The sequence below is a fragment of the Sciurus carolinensis genome, chromosome 1, assembly GCF_902686445.1.
Source record: "Sciurus carolinensis chromosome 1, mSciCar1.2, whole genome shotgun sequence".
Lineage (NCBI taxonomy): Eukaryota > Metazoa > Chordata > Mammalia > Rodentia > Sciuridae > Sciurus > Sciurus carolinensis.
The window spans coordinates 93,574,696-93,591,854 of record NC_062213.1 but is presented as its reverse complement, the minus strand read 5'-3'; the positions used below and the strand labels follow the sequence as shown (position 1 = coordinate 93,591,854).

The 17,159-nt window shown below is 43.7% G+C and overlaps 1 protein-coding gene across 1 annotated transcript; it reads right to left on the bottom strand.

The window, feature by feature from the left end:
• Window positions 1-81: 81 nt before the first annotated feature.
• Window positions 82-8,643, bottom strand: LOC124985890 (G patch domain-containing protein 4). Its single transcript, XM_047554525.1, has 8 exons — window positions 8,531-8,643; window positions 5,276-5,401; window positions 4,738-4,811; window positions 4,550-4,642; window positions 4,360-4,446; window positions 2,135-2,226; window positions 1,832-1,882; window positions 82-1,606 (listed from the first exon to the last, which is right to left on the bottom strand). Exons 2-8 carry the CDS (start codon window positions 5,352-5,354, stop codon window positions 754-756), a joined length of 1,329 nt encoding a protein of 442 aa, XP_047410481.1. The 5' UTR covers window positions 5,355-5,401; window positions 8,531-8,643; the 3' UTR covers window positions 82-753.
• Between the last annotated feature and the right edge of the window lie 8,516 nt (window positions 8,644-17,159).

The window sequence follows — 17,159 nt, the reverse complement described above, 5'->3', positions numbered from 1 at the left end:
GACTCCAGGACGTTAACAGAAGGAATTTCATCAAAAGACTTCAAGGAAAAAGTTTTTTCTTTTGTACAGTACTGGGAATTGAACCCAAAGACTCTAGTGTGCTACACAGTGTTCTACTACTGAGCCAGATCCCCACCACTTTTTCTTTTGAGATGGACTAAGTTGCCCAGGCTGGCCTTGAACTGTGATCCTCTACCTCAACTGGGATTGGATGAGGAACCACTCCTGGCTGGAGAATCTCTTAATCTGTATTCAGTACCTTTCAAGGCTGGAATTGGAGATGCCAATTCGGATTTACCTGAATGGGCTAAAGTTCATGTTTATTTATAATCATTGGTACAGTGTTAGAAACAAGCAACCTGTGAGCTGAATATAGCCCATAGGCCCCAATTTATGATTTTCTTAGCCTTCATGATATTTAAAAACCAAGACATTTCTCAAAAGTCTACATTTGGGCTTCTTTTGGTAGGGATGCATCTATCTATATTCCTGTTCCCATAGCCCCCTATACACCTTGTTCCTTGGCTGCGTGGCTCCTGGAGGCACTTGAGTTCATGATCTCTGGGTCAGAGGCTGCAGGGGGGACTATGTCCACTCCCTTGACTAAGATATGGCTCTTGGCTGTCTCCAGCAGAAGACTGCTATTCCAGAAAGCTCAGTTTCCTCTTTGGGAGGGACTCCTCATGCAGGACTTTGCCCCAGGTCTCTGAGGCTACAACTGAAAAGCAACTGAGCCCCACCTTTAACACAACTTCAGTCTCTCTTGTTCCGTTTCTTCTTTTTGGTGCTTCTGTCAGTGTTGACTCTAGTTTCTTCCTCCCCTGGTTGCTGCCACCTCCTCTTCTCACCTCTGCTCCGTATTTCCCCGGTCCTGCCATCATCGTCTTCACAGCTTACATCCAAGACCACCTCCTCCTCCTTACACTGCTGTCTTGTCTTCTTTCTTCTGCTGCTTCCTTTACTGTGTGCTATGCTTTCTGCTTCCCTGGCCTCACCATCTAGAGCAGCCTCCTCCCCTTCCTCATCACCCATGTTCAAGTCCTCCTCACGCTGCTGCCTTTGCTTGTCCCTGCTGCATCGGTCACTGTGTGCTCTGCTTGCCACCTCCTTTCTCCCAACACCACTTGCAGGATCCTTACCGCTTCCTTCTCTACCCAACACCACGGTCTGCTCCTCCACCTCCTCCCCTTCACAGTGCTGCCTCCTCTTTTTCTTCTTTTTCTTAAGATGCTGATGGGCTTGCTCTCTGCTCTTTAATTCCTCGAGTCCACTTGTTCCTGCAGCCTCTTCCTCTTCACTCCTTACAGTTGTTCCCCCTCTCTCATCTGAGACCTCTTCCTTGTGATGTTGTCTTTTCTTCTTTTTGCTTTTCCTAATGCTGGGCCTAGTGTGTTCTGGGTGTTCCTCATCCACATTCCTCTCAGATGCTCTACACTCTTCTTCCTCTTTCTGTTTCCTTTTCTTTTTCTTTTTTTTGGGGAGCTTACTTTCAGACTGTGGTTGAGAGGTCTCTAAGTCCTGACCTTTAAGATGAGCCAGGAAGGCCTGCTCCTGGGCCTCTAGCCGAGCAAGCTTGGCCTTCATTGTGATCCCAAGACGTGCAGCCCTGAAATAGAGAGGATCCATGTCAGCAAGGGTATTGGGAGATGGGCCTAATCTTAGGCCTGCAGGGAAAGTTGGGGGCTGGGAACAGAGAATACCTATCTTCAAGCAGTAGATGGGCAGACAGTAAGAATGATCTCTTTGGGGGTGAAAAGAATCAAGAGGTAGCACAGGTCATCCTCAAGGGTGGGCAGAAAGGAAGGGAGCCCAGGAGATGACCACTACTTACTTGTGTGCTGTTCGCCCCTCACAGGCTTGGAGCAGCATCTCATCAGTCAGACTGTGGGGGTAGATGAGGAGTTACAGACAGATCTGGTGTAAAGGCTTGATCTCTCCTTCCCTCTAAAATGTTTCTTCAACACTGAGTTTTTTGTTCAAATCTTGGCACTCTCTGAAGTGCTAGGGATATAACAATTAATATAACCCAATTCCACCCCCAAGAAAACCAGTCAAGCATTGGACTCTTGCCCTTTCTCTTAAGATCCAAGGGCATTATCTCCCCAACACCCCCAGTGCTGAAATGCAGTCTCACATCTTTGGAGGCATGGGCCCTTGGCTGTCATCATCACTGTGGTTCTCCAAGTTTTTGTCTGGTTTCTCTTCACCTGAAGTCAGCGTGGCTGTCTAGGAGGGACGAAGGGGGTGGACATGGACCACTCAACACCACTACCATCCCTCTTTCTTTGTGGAAGCCTCCCAGGAATCCGTAGCCCCAGGCAGGAATTTGCCAGCCCCCAAGATTGCTGCTTGCAGAGCCACAGAGGCGTGGGAGCCTGCATATTTCAACCTGGACAGAAGGTGGACTCAGCTAGAAGTAGAGCAACCTCTGGCTCAGCTGCCTGGTGGGCAGAACAAACAGGAAGGGAGTGCTCTAGGTCATAAAGCCTTCACAGCAGAACAGGTGCCAATAACTGACAATAAAGAAGGCATTCCACCCACCCCCACCCAACACCGATTCACAGCACCTTCATTAAACTAGATTAACTGAGAATCTACAATGGGCCAAGGAGCTGGGGATACAAAGTTGAATAAAAATGAGAAGGGTCCAGCCCAGGTGGAACTACATGGTGAGGGGGAGGAAATACAGCCTAACATAGGCAATTATGATGGAAGTATTGCCTGTGGTAGAGGAGGGGGGCCCAAGTCAGACTTCAGGGCTTGGGAGTGGTTTCTAAAAGTAACTGATATGTAGACTGGAAGACAAGAAAGTCAACAGGTAAAGGGGCAAAAAGAGGAGAATGTGCCTGGCAGAGGGAACAGTATGTGCAAAAACGCTGCAGGTGGAAGAACACAGTGCCTTCAAAGAAAAGAAACATTCTACTTGGCTAAAGTGTAATAGTCCTGGGAAGAGCTGGCAAGACATGAGGCTGGAGAAAGGCAGTCTGATAAGTTTGGACTGCGTCATCCCAGTCAAAGAGGAGCTGGTAACATGATGAAAGTTGTTTCAGAGTGAACAGTCTGGATGCTTTGTAGAGGGTTAATTAATTGGGGTGGGGAGTGAGACTAGAGGCAGGGAGGCTGTTAAAGAAGTGATGATCCTATAATCCCAGCGGCTAGGGAGGCTGAGGCAGGAGGATCACAAGTTCATAGCCAGCCTCAGCAACTTAGCAAGGCGCTAAGCAACTTAGTGATACCCTGTCTCTAAATAAAATATAAAAACGGCTGGGGATGTGGCTTAGTGGTTAAGCACCCCTGGGTTCAATCTCTGGTACCCAAAAAAAGAAAAAAAAAAGTGATGATGACCTGAACTTGAGTAGTATGACAACAGAGATGTAGAGAAATAGAAAGATTTGCTAGATGATATATAAAGCCCTCAGCACATAATAGTCAATGTTAGCTCCCTTCTATTGGTATAGTAAAAGCAAACCAGCTGGGTGCAGTGGTGCCTTTAATCCCAATGAGTCAGGAGGCTTCGGCAGGAGAATGAGAAGTTTGAGGTCAGCCTCAGCAATTTAGCAAGGCCTTAAGCAACTGAGTGACGCACTGTCTCAAAAAAAGAAAAAGAGCTGGGGGTGTACTCAGTGTAAAGCACCTCTGGATTCTATCCCCAATACCAAAAAAAAAAAAAAAAAAAAAAAAAGAATAGACCAAACACCTGGGTTTTGGTCCTGTCTACTAACCACCTGGGTTCTTTGGCAAGTCACTCTTCACTCATTTAGTCACGTATGCAAAATAAGGATGGACCAGACAATCTCTCAGGTCCCCTTTGCCTTCTAAATCCTTTGAATTAGATATAGATGCCACCATCACCACCCATCAAGCCCACACCACCACCATCCTCAGGCAGTTCCTGCCTTAAAGAACTGCACCCTATCCCCCATTCCCTGTTACTGCTCCCCCACTGGCTGGCAGGGAGCCATGGAGCTGAAGATCTGTATATTTGCAGTAATGGGGATTGAACCCAGGGTCTCTCTAGGCAAGCTACACCCCCAACCACCTTTATTGCTAGTATTCGTGTGTGTGTGTATGTGTGTGTTAGTGTGTGTGTTAGTACTCAGGGGTACTCTAGGTTACATCCTCAGCCCTTTTTATTCCTGACACAGGTCTTGCTAAGTTGTTGAAGTGAGCCTGCAACTTGCAATCCTCCTGCCTCACTCCCCCAAGTTGCTGAGATTACAGGCATGGGCAAGACTGAACACAGGATCATACTATGTTATGACAGTCCTTAGAACTGGTAATGAACACAATGCAATTGCTCAGGCTCCAACGGAGACCAGAGAAGGCTAAAAGGATGGCTCTCTCACCCAACTCTAGTACCTTCACAAACTTCTGATACAGCATGTTAGGCTTGGGATGATTATGATGAGTGGTCTCCTTGGAAAGGCGTCTTATCTGAACTCCGTCCTGCAGGGAAAGATACCAGTGAGTAGGTGACATACCATGTGTCCCCATTCCCACCATGTCCCAGGCCCTTCTGTTTCCTATACCTGCCTATTGGAGTTCATACCTTCCCAGTTTCCACTACCAAGTTGGCTGCAGTCTTATTGAAGAGTTCATTCCACCAGTTGTTTGTGAACTCCTTGGCAGGGTCATGTCCCACCTGCCACGGGAATAAGTATGAACGCTGAGTACCTGTCCCTCAAGCCTTCAAGGGTCCCCTCTCTTATCCACCCTGACCAGCCTGCCCAGTCTTACCCCATGAGTGTCTTGCTTCAGTGTCACCTTGATGGCTTGGGTGATGCCATTCTCCTTCCGGCCTAGGCCTTTGCCTGCAGAGAACAGTTAGTAAATTGGCTTATTCTGCAATCTGCCTTGAGCCCGCACCAGTCACTCCACACATGTCGCTCCATGCCATTGCACACCCTAGCATTGGGGTATATTTTGTCCCTTTTAGAACCCTTCTAGTCCCTTCTTTCTAGTGCCACTCTATGCAGTCCCACTGTTTTTGTCTGAACCTGAGCTCTCTTTTCTGTCCTGACTCTTTAGGCACAGAGTCCAGTTCTTTAATTCCCTCCCTGAGTCCTCCCATCCACTTCTTCCTTGTTATCCACTGTCAAGTTTCTCCCATTATTCCCTGTTTTGAACAAGTCAGAAAAATTATTCTTCTGTAAAATTTTTAAGTTAGCTTTTCCTCTGACTGAAAGGACTACTGAGGGTAATCCAGGATGCCTCTCCCCAGGGCAGAAGGTAGGCAGGGAGTTGGGGATTATGGAAGATGTTCCATGGGGATAACCTTGAGTCCATCCATGCTTTAGCAGCTGCTCCTCAGCAAACTTCATCCCACGACTCTTGACCTCTGGGGTGAAGCTCATGGTGGGCAAAGAGGCTCGGCTTTCACCACAGGAGAAATGACATCACCCTTTTAAGAGGGAAGGAGAGGGCGGGGGATTGGGGATATGGCTCATTGGTCGAGTGTCCCCGAGTTCAATCCCCAGTACCAACCCCTAAAAAAAAAAAAAAAGATGGAAGAAAAAAGGGCCCAAAGTAGCCACTGATCCCACCTTGGCTACTCTTGTAAGAATTCTCTTTCCTGAGTCCTGAGGAGAGACAGGAAGGAGGCCTTGTCTTTAGGGAGTTCCTTGTCTGGCTACACACAGGTCAACACCAACATATCTCAGAGTGAAGGAGGGATGGTGTTAACACTAATGCCTAGATTTATGGAGAGCTCCCCACAAAGCTATGCTAAGGCTTTATGTGGATTATTTCATCCAGTCTTCCCAGCCTGTTCAGGAATGTATTATAATGATCTTTATTTTAGCTGGTCATGGTGGCTCACACTTGTAATCCCAGTGACTCAGGAGGCTGAGGTGGGAAGATCATAAGTTCAAAGCCAGACTCAGTGATTCAGTGAGGCCATAAACAACTTAGTGAGACCCTGTCTCAAAATAAAAACTAAAATGGGCTGGGGATATGACTTAGCGGTTAAGCACCCCTGGGTTCAATCCTGGTACCAATATAAACAAAAAACAAACATCTTATTTTACAAGTGAGGAAACTAAGGCTAAAAGAGGTTAGGGGACTTGCTTTAGGTCACATAGCTAATGTGTATAGAATTCAAGTCCATACTCTACCACTGTATGATACCATCTCCCCAAATATATTACCCTATAAAAACAAAGCTATAATGTGCTTGTTAACCTGAGTTTTAAGGTAATAGTTAAGAAAGCCTACATTCTCTACCTATGTCTCAGCATTTCAACAGTCCTGTTGATGTGGGGCCACACACTTTCCCCACAATGCTGCTGTACTTCTGCCTTGTTGGAGCTCCCCCTTTGAAAATGTTCAGCGTAGAAGGGCCCTCTTTATTTATTTATTTATTTATTTGGTACAGGAATTGAACCCAGGGGCACTTAACCACTGAGCCATATCGCAGCTCTTATATTTTATTTAAAGACAGGGTCTCACTGAGTTTCTTACAGCCTCACTAAATTGCTGAGGTTGACTTTGAATTTGTGATCCTCCTGCCTCAGCCTCCTGAGCTGCTGGGATTACAGGCGTGCACCATTGTGTCCAGCTTAGAAAGGCACTCTTACTACACATTTAATGCATAACGGGTAGATTTCCCATATTGTCACATACTGTCATTTAACCTTGACAGTTCTGAGATAAATTATTCTTATTTTATTTTAAATGGGATTCTTGCCTGAGAACACAGAGCTGATGAAAATGAAGAACCCAAACTGCCTGACTCCAAAGTGGTTCCCTATTATATCACTAACTAATAGCATTTCTTTACAGTAACTCATATGTTCTTCCGTTTGAACTCAGAATGGCATTATCCAACTTAAACACCAAATTTGCCTCTGAAATGGTTAAAATGGCTTATCACATAAGACATTAAAATCTAAGACTACCAATGCTGACTCACAGTTAACTTGTGCTAAGATCTGCAGACATTTCATTTATTTATCTATTTTTTAAAAAATATTTTTAGCTGTAGATGGGCACAATATCTTTATTTTTTTATGTGGTGCTGAGGATCAAACCCAGTGCCTCACACATGATCAGCAAGCGCTCCACAACCCCAGCCTGACATTTCATTTATTATAGGCATTGCAGATGATTGTCAGGCTAATAGACTCAGGGTAATCCATAGACTCCCACAGTGACAACTCTGAAGGGAAAACTTTCATTTGAGTTTAATAAAGTCTAGTAAGTATCCTTTAAAAAAAAAAAAAAAAATGAGACACGCCATTACAGTCACTTCTCCTAAATGTTATATATTAGATTTAAGAATGGTAGGCAGGGGACTGTTGGCCTGTTTTGTACACTTGCTTGGAAATCTTTAGGGGCAGTTTCTATTTAATGGGGTTTACCTGAACTCTCTTATCCCAACATCCACCCCAGGAAGAGCCCTGGGGATTTTGCCATTTTTTTTCTTATCCATATGTAAACATGAATTGCTCTAAGTATTTTCCATTAAACATTAAAAAAAAAAAGACTGTGAGCCGTCTTTATGTACAAAGAAGTGCAAGTGAAGGATGCTCCACATTTCTACTGTGAAGGATGATAACCTGAAACCGTAGCTGCTGTCTTGTGGGCTCCAAAAGAAAGTACTGAGTGAAGAAACTGCTCTCTCTTGCTTCTTAATACCCTAAGACAAGTAAAATTCAAATGCTGAAGCCTTTTAGGCCACCTCAAAACTGTCTCCTAGCCGGGCATGGTGGCGGCACACCTGTAATCCCAGCGGCTCCGGGGGCTGGGAGAGAGGATCCAGAGTTCAAACAAACAAACAAACAAACAAACAAACAAAACCCAGCAATCTCTGGTCAATCCTCAGATTTCAACAATCTTATTTTACAAATGTTGCCCATTTACTCTGTGCCAGCTTGTTGTTAATTGCTTCGCATGGATTATCTCATTTCATCCTATCGACAACAATATTAGGAGGTGTTAACAGTAATTTTTTAAAAAAGGAAACAGGCACTGAGAGGTTTAGTAATTGCCCAAATCAAATAGCGAGTAGTGGATTCAGGATCGGTAGTCGGGCAATTCCAGAACTGTTGTTATTAATCTGTACACTCTTCGGTCTCTTACAGGTCTTTCTGCTCTCTGCTATAAGACTTACCACAGTAATTAGTCTTAGTAATTCAAAGCTACACGTCCTAGAAGTCAGAGACAGGTTTTATTTCCCTGACACTTAAAGCTTCTCCAGAAAACGAGAGTGCTTTTGGTCATTTGTTGAACAGAATGACATGGATGGGGATAGCTTTAAACGGACTTTCAGTGGTGTATAGGAGCAACTAGGTCTGTCCGGCTGTGTGCTGCAATCTTTGTGAAGGCTGCAAGCACACTTTGCGGCACTGCCTCCTCGCCTACAGAGGCGGTGCAGGGTCACTGGCCTCAGAGCAGTCCTAAAGAGCTGACTGCCCTTTCCCTAGGCCTCCTGTTGAGGTCTAGATTTCAGCCCTTCTACTGCAGTGTCTCTCAGGCAAAATTACTCTTTACCCTCACACTTGCTCCCAGTCGGGGTGAAGGAGCCCCTTACCGTCATTAAGATGTGTTCTCCGCCGAAACATGTGCCACCCCTGACTCGGGCGTCGCCATCTTCCCGGAAATTTCGCTCTGGTCCTTCTAGGCTGCGAAGACCATAGAGACGCCCGTGAGAACTAAAGTTCTAGTCCTCCCAAGAGAAACTCGTGGAAGCCAACTTGGAGGCATGGTCGCCGTAGAAACTGGGCCCTGGAGTGTGCCTTTTTCCTGGGTGCCAAGGGTGTTCCATTTGCTTCCTCCTCGCAGCCCCTGAGGGGCAAGGGACTCAGTCTTAACCGAGTCCTCGCAGGATGCCGAGTACAGCTTTGGGTCCTACCCTGAGGCCGTCCCTAATACCAGTACAGGAAGGAAGACTCCAGGGAAGGACCCGGGATGGCTTGAGCCGTTCGTGGAGAGGCGGAGAAGGAGGTGGCATCTCTACTCTAATTTAGGGGATGAATACACAGCCTTAGGGAACATTTATTTATGAGACTAGAAATTCTGGTAGATTCATCAAACATTTTTGACCCACCGCTGTGTACTGGGACGTGTCCCTGTTACTGGAAACAACGATGCATAAAATATGAGCCCGGGAAAGACCGAACTGGGTGAGACTGGAGGAGATGGGGGGTAGTCCATGGGAAGGGCTGCAGGATCCCGAATGCACGCATGCACGCATGCACGCCTGACTGAGGAGTTTGGACTTTCCTAGTGACTATGAGGTTCTGTTGAACAGGAGAGGGAAAGAAGATACCATAAAGAGTCAGCAAAAGGGGCTTCACGTGCCCCCACTCAACAAGCTGGGCCTGTTTTTGTTGTTCCTGGGTTTCCTAAGCCGCCCAATGAAAGCGGAAAAAAATATCCCTCATCCCACCTCCACATATCCGTACTTCCGTTCACTTAACGCCCCCTAAAAACTTGTAAGCAGACATTAATAATTGCCATTTCATAGTAGGGCCTTATCACAAATGCTTAGTATACTATACCCATTTCATCCTCCATAAAATTTTTTTCCAAAATTTAATTTTTTGGGGTTGAGATTCTGTGGATTGAACCCAGGGATGCTTTACCAGTGAACTATATCCTCTGCCCCTTTTTTAGTTTTATTTTGAAACTGTATCTCGCTAAATTACTGAGGCTAGCCTGGAACTTGTGACCATCCTGCCTCAGCTTCCCAAATTGCTGGGATTACAGGCATGCAGCACCGTGCCCATTTTAATTTAACTTTTAAAATATGGTAACTATGGGGCTGGGGATATAGCTCATTTGGTAGAGTGCTTGCCTTGCAAGCACAAAGGCCCTGGGTTCAATTCACCAGCACCCCCCTAAATAAATAAATTAAAAAAATATATAGATAGATATAGAGATATAGATATAGTAATTTGGATCTTGGATATTGGAAATTTAGATACTTCCAGAAGGGACCTGGAATGCCTCAAAGACATTCCTCAAGCTGGATCCATGAAGAGCATTCTGTGAATGGGAATCCTTTTTGCACTCTGCTACTAACTGTGTGACCTTGAACCAACCACTTCTTAGGATCAAGGGCACCCTTTTCCTGATATGTACTGAGTATTGGACTGGTTCAATCATTTTCACAAAGTGAGTTTTATTATAGTATTTCAGGGATCACAGAAAATTCCACAGACAGGCTTTCAATTTCTTCTACCCCTCCCCCAATTTCTACCCCTTTTATCTGGTGTGTGTGTGTGTGTGTGTGTGTGTGTGTGTGTAATATTATGTGTGTGAGAGCTGGGATGTAGGTAGCTCAGAGGCAAAGCATTTGCCTCACATTGGCAAAGCCCTGGGTTCGATACCCAGTTCCAACAAAAAAGACAAAAATTACATGTGTGCATGTGTGTATGTATTACACACACACACACACACACACACACACACACATTTATATATATATAAAATCAAAAGGTTTGAAAACTCCTAAATGATTTAGCCCTGAAGGGTCCTTTCCAAACAGAATTTTTTTCCCCTTGTACTGCGGATTGAACCCAGGGGTGCTTTCCACTGAGCTACATCCACAGTCCTTTTTATTTTTTATTTTCAGACAGGGTCTCATTAAATTTCTGAAGCAGCCTGAAATTTGCAATTCTCCTGCTTCAGCCTCTTGAGTCACTGGGATTACACACATGTGTGGCTTATTTATTTTGAAACAGTCTCACTAAATTGCCCAAACTGGCCTCAAACTTGTAATCCTCCTGCCACAGCCCCCTGAATTGTTGGGATCACAGGCATGCACCATGCCCAATAAGCACACTAAAAAATAACAAGGGAAGAACATCAATGTATTAGTAATGTATTATGAATAGTAATTCCTAGGTAAAGGAATCTTTACCATTGAGCTACATCCCAAGTCCTTTTCATTTCTATTTTAAAACAGTCTAAGTTGCATAGGGTCTTGCTAAGTTACTAAGACTGGCCTTGAACTTGTGATCCTCCTGACTCAACCTTCCAAGCTGCTGGAATTACAGGCATGTGCACACCTGACCTCCTCTTTTCTTTGAGGGTTGGGGGTATAGAGTGCTGGGGATTGAACCCAGGACCTTGAACATGCTAACCATGTGCTCCACCACTGAGCTACACTCCCATCCCCATTTCCCCTTCTTTATATTGACAAAGATTGCTTAGGTTATTGAATCTTCGCATAGGCAAATCTATGCACTTCTTTATAAAATTCAGTTTTAGCAAAGAGCCCTGTTAAATCCATTCAGGAAGAAACCCCCTACCCTTCATATCTGATTACTCTCAATATTTGATCAGGTTCTTCATCCTTCACTATCCCCAAGTAATGCCTGATCACCCTTGTCTGTCTTCAGTTTGAATCCTGTTAGGCTGGTTTAGCCAGAATCCCCTCACCCCTCATATTCTCTCTTCATAACCCCAACCTGCTCCTAGGCTATAAATTTCCACTCGCCCATACTGTATTCAGAGGTGACCTAATCCCTCTCCCCCACTGCAGACCTCTCTAAACCTGTCTCAGTGATCCTAAATGAAGTCTGTTTTACTGTGATTTGACAGCTGTCAACAAATAATTTTTCCTTTAATAGAGACTTCCTTGCAATTAAAAATGTCAACCATCAGGGCTGGGAATGTTAACTGAGTGTTAGAGCACTTACCTAACATGAAGGAGGCCCTGAATTCGATCCCAGTACCATCAAAAAACTCAATTAATGCATTATTTTCATTCGAAAAAATAATTTCAAAATAGCAAATGGATACAAATTAGAGTTTCTCAGTACCAAGGGAAATGGACCAAAGGTGAGGAACAATATGGTTGGCAAGAGGGGAAGAACTTTAGGAGAAAATGGGTGTGACCTCTGATGCTACCAACTTTTGGACACCTTAAATCCTATTAAGATATAAATCCAATATTAAGATATTGGATGATTTTTGTGTCTTAGTTTACATGCACGATGTTATTAAAACCATTCCATTCCAGAAAACCTCCATAGTTCATGGACTAGGGTGGACATTTCTTTTCTTCCACCTCTTCTCATTTTTTTTCTGTCAGTGAAATCTGAAACAGAGAAAGAAACTATCTGTGGTTGCAATATAGTGTGAGATTTTTAAAATGCTGATATAACAAATACTGGTAATATTTACCTAAGAGAATGTTAGTTACTTTTCTTTCTGTTCAGAAAAGAAAAAAAGAAGAAAAGAAAAGGTGTGCCTGATCTCATATGATCTTTCCTAATCCTCAACCTAAGCAGTTTCTAATTTTCCTACTCATTAACCATTTGAGTTCATGAGAGTAAAAATTTTAGAGTTCCTAGCATATAGTGCTTTGCTATTTAAAAATCATTTTCACCAGGCACAGTGACACATGCCTGTAATCCCAGAAATTTGGGAGGCTGAGGCAGGAGGATTGCAAGTTTGAGACCAGCCTGCACAACTTAACAAGACTCTGTGTCAAAATAAAAAATAAAAAGGGCTGAGATATGGCTCAGTGGTAAAGTGCCTGTGATTTTGATCCCAAATACGAAAATAAAATTAAATAAATAAAATAAAATTTTTCCATAGTGGTTTATAGTTTAAAATACCATTTTCACAAGCATTAACATACAGCTGGCCCTCTGTACCACATATTCAACCCAAGCACAGATCAAAAATATTGGGGAGGGCTGGGGTTGTGGCTTAGTGACAGAGCACTTGCCTAGCACATGCAAGGCACTGGGTTCGATTCTCAGCACCACATAAAAATAAAGAAAATAAAGGTCCATTGCCAACAAAAAAAATATTTTTAAAAATATTGGGGAAAAAAACTTATTGTTTATTAAAAGAATACAACAATTAAAAATAATATAATTTTTTAAAAATAGAGCATAACAACTATTTACTTAATATTTACATTGTATTTTATGTTATAAACTATCTGGGGATGATTTAAAGTATATGGGAAGGGGGCTGGGGTTGTGGCTCAGTGGTAGAGCACTTGCCTAGCACATGTGAAACACTGGGTTCGATTCTCAGCACCACATAACAATAAATAAATAAAATGAATGTGTTGTGTCCATTCACAACTAAAAAAATGTGAAATTTAAAATAAATAAATAAACAAGTATATAGGAGGGCCAGGTGTGGTGGCCCATGTAGTATCAGCCACTCAGGAGACTGAGGCAGAAGAATCGCAAGTTTAAGGCCAGCCTCAGCAACTTATCGAGGTTGGTAGCTACTTATGAGACCCTGTGTCAAAAAATAAAAAGGGTTGGGGATGTAGCTCAGCAGTAAAGTACCCCTGGGTTCAATCCCCAGCACCAAAAACAAAACAAAAAGCAAAATAAATATAGTATATGGGAGGATGTGTCTTGCTTACTTGCAAATATAAGGCTGTTTTATGTAAGGGACTTGGGCATTCAGATTTTGGTATCTGCAGGTGGTCCTGAAACCAATCCCTGTGGATGTCGTGGGGTAATTTATTTGTTTCTCATAATTATTCCATATTTTATGTAATTGCCTCTAGTAGGTGAGTAACTTGAGGGCCAGGCAGAGCACAGAGAAAGGAAGTGGGCTAAAACGGGATAACAGAATTAGTACTGCTGTTCTCTGTTGCCATCAGTGTGGGTTCAGCTTACTATTTATTCTCTTTCAAATAGTGTTGCTATCTGTCCCTCTGTGCCATTGTTCTCTCCAATCTAAGTCAAGACCTGTCTGGGATCCCTCAGTCCTGTTTCTCTAGTTCTGTTTCACCTTTCCCTGGCCACCCTGTCTTCTCTGAAGGGGCTTGGAATTCCCAGTGTGTGTAAACGTTGGTGGCCCTCCTTCCTTTGTAGTGCTTGCTAAACTTCTAGAGTTGTCCTAGAGGACTATAGGTTTCAACACACCCATTGGGTTGCTTTTATTTCTTTTTCTATCTCTCTCCACCTCCTTATTGGGGATTGAACCCTGAGGTACTTTGCTACTGAATCTACATTCCCAGTCCTTTTTATTTTGATACAGGATCTTGCTAAATTGCCTAGGCTGGTGTCAAATTTATGATTCTCCTGCCTCAGCTTCTGGAGTAGCTGGGATTATAGGCATGCACCATTGCACCTCCTGCTTTATTTATTTATTTTTTTCTCCAAAACAAGATAGTTCCAGAAATAACAGCAAAAATGCTGTGGACATGGTGGTGCACACCTGTAATCCCAGTGGCTCAGGAGGCTGAGGCAGGAGGATCTCGAGTTCAAAGTCAGCCTCAGCAATTTAACAAAGCACTAAGCAACTCACTGAGTCCCTGTCTCTAGATAAAATATTTTTTAAAAATGGCTGAGGATGTGGCTCAGTGATTAAGCACCCCTGCGTTCAATCCCAGGTACAAAAAAAAAAAAAAAAAAAAAAAAAAAGGAAGAAAAAAAAGCTGTGAAAATTTTCTGAAAGGGGCAGTATAAAAGACCTCAACACCAACGAGAGCAGAGATGGGAAAGGGAACTACCATGGCAAGAAAGACCAAGGAATCCCAGCCTCATACTTCTTCTTGGCACAGCTGCCCCAAACATGAAGCCAAGTATTGAGAAATTAGGACTCTCTCTCTCTCTGAACTAGAGTTTAGCCGAGCACAAGAAAAACAGGGTCCGTAGGGCGTCTGAGTCTGGAGGACACCACCGGACATGCGAAGTCTTTGCTTTGAGCATCCTGTGCGGTAAACATCTGGCGATCTCCAAAAAGGTGAATCGGACAGGAACTGGGTGTGGCGCCCAAAACTCTGCAGAGGCCTTCCGCGCGGCTGACGCAACCCTCTTGCCCCACCTGCTGGCTCTTTTTCGTATTGCATGTTACCATTTAAATTACATGTATAATTTATAAAAATGTATATGTATGATATATAAATGGATTGGAAGCAAAGATAAAATGTTAAGGGAGGATTTTAATTTTTATTTCGGTTCTTGGTATTGAACCCAACCTAAGGCTTCACTAAATTACACCCCCAACCCTAATTTATCTTATTTCATTTTATATATGTATTTTTGTGGGCATTGAACCCAAGGGAGCTCTACCACTGAGCCACATCTCCAGCCCTTTTTGTTTTATTTCGAGACAGGTTCTTGCTAAGTTGCTAAGGCTGGTCTGGAACTTGTCGTCCTCCTACCTAGTATCTTGAGTAGTTGGGATTACTAGGCATCCAGCACTGCACCTGACTTTTTGGAACCTTTTTAAAAATTTTTGCGGGGCAGGGGACAGGGCCTCCCTCATGCTATGCAAGCACTCTACCACTGAGCTGTATCCCCAACCCAAGCCCGAATGTTTTTATGTTTGTCAAATTGTTTAAAATTAGCTGGGAGGGGTTGTGCACACCTGTAATCCCAGAGATTTGGGGGGCTGGCTCACTAAATTACCCCTAATGATTCAAGGCCAGTCTGGGCAACTTAGTGAGACCCTATCTTAAAAGAAGATTAAAAAAAAAAAAAAAAAAAAAAAAAAAAAAAGATGGGCATTACACACTTGTAATCCCAGAGACCAGGGAGGCTGAGGCAGGAGGATCACAAATTGGAGGTCAGCCTCAGCAACTTAGTGAGACCCTATCTCAAAACATAAAATAAAAAAGGGCTGAGGATGTAGCTCAGTGGTTAAGTGGCCCTGGGTTCAATCCTTGGCACCAAAATAAATAAGTAAACATTTTTAACAATTTGGAGGGATTATTTTTCATGGCAATGAAGAACTCATCTAGCTTTGGAGATAAACTACCTGGGTTACTTAGTTAACTATGTGATCTCAAACAGTGACTGACTCTTTCTGGACATCCTCAAAGGGTTCCTTTTGCATCTATCAAATAGTTCTAGGCCTTCCTTTAGGCCAAGCTCAGCCTTTAAGGGTTTACATACCAAAGACTTCCAAACCACAGTTAGAAGTGACTTGGAGGAGAGGAGCAGTATCTGGTGAACCTGGAAAGGAGACAGCCATCCAGGCTGTGGAGTCATTTATACTCTCCTCCCTCTCTCTTTCGCTCTCCCTCCCCCTCTGAATTGGGAAGAAGCCAATCAGATGCACTGGATCAGGGTGTCCTGTCCGAGGAGACAGGGGCTATTTGTCTTCTTTCATGACAGACAGTCCAGGGAGGAGGAAGGAAAGGCTTAGGAACAGGGATGGAGTGAGCAGAGAGAAGCAAGCCAATTGGACCCCTGAAGAGTATAACCAGGGTGCCCTACCCCACCCCCACTCCTGGGCTGCCCTGTCATTAGGTACAACCCAAGTGAAAACCTGGAGCTCTTGTGACTTGGAGAGTAATGGAAGAGGGATTAGTGGAAAAAAGCAGAAAGTTCTGGACTTGACTCAACAAATGTACCGTGTGGTCTGGGACAAGTCACCCTTTTTCACATCTCCTCTTCTTTATCCGGCAAATGAGGAAGCTCACTGTTCTAAGGTGGCTCCAGTTCTGGAACCGTATAGTCCTAAAAACCCAAAACTACAGTTGTAGGTTTGCACAGCAGAGAAAAAGAAGGCTAAGAAGCAATTTAAAGCCCTGAAGTTTTCTAAACAACTATTAATGGGGGTTGGTAGTGTAGGTCCTTCACCTGCTTTGATAGCAAACAAAAAGGAATTGGGTTTATTCTGAATGGTTGGGAATGTTTTATATCTTGATTTGGAGGGGGTTACCTGTATACATGATGTGTACACAGGTAAAAAATTGATTTGTACACTTAAGATCTGTGTGCTTTTTAAATATGTGAATTGTCCCTCAATAGAAAGACTAAGCCAGACACACTGGCACACACCTGTAATCCCAGTGGCTCAGGAGGCTGAGGCAGTAGGATTGCAAATTCATAGCCAGCCTCAGCAATTTAGTGAGGCCCTGAGCAACTTAGCAAGACCTTGTCTCTAAATAAAATGTAAAAAGTGCAGGGGATGTGGCTCTGTAACTAAGTGCCCCTGGGTACAACCCCTGGTACCAAAAAAAAAAAAAAAAAAAAAAAAAAAAAAAAAAAGAAAAGAGAAAAGTCCTCCTTTCCATCTAATTTCCATCTCTTCTATATTTATTTCTTCATTAATACTAGCTATTCCCTGTGCCTTCCATGGAAGCAAGCCATTCCCCTGACCTCAGATAAAATCTCTTCAGAATCTTGCAACTTGGAATTTTGAGGGAGACCCCATTTTAACCTTTCCACCACCTGTTCTCTCCCCCTCACCCCATCCTCTTCTCCTTGATGTCAATTCCT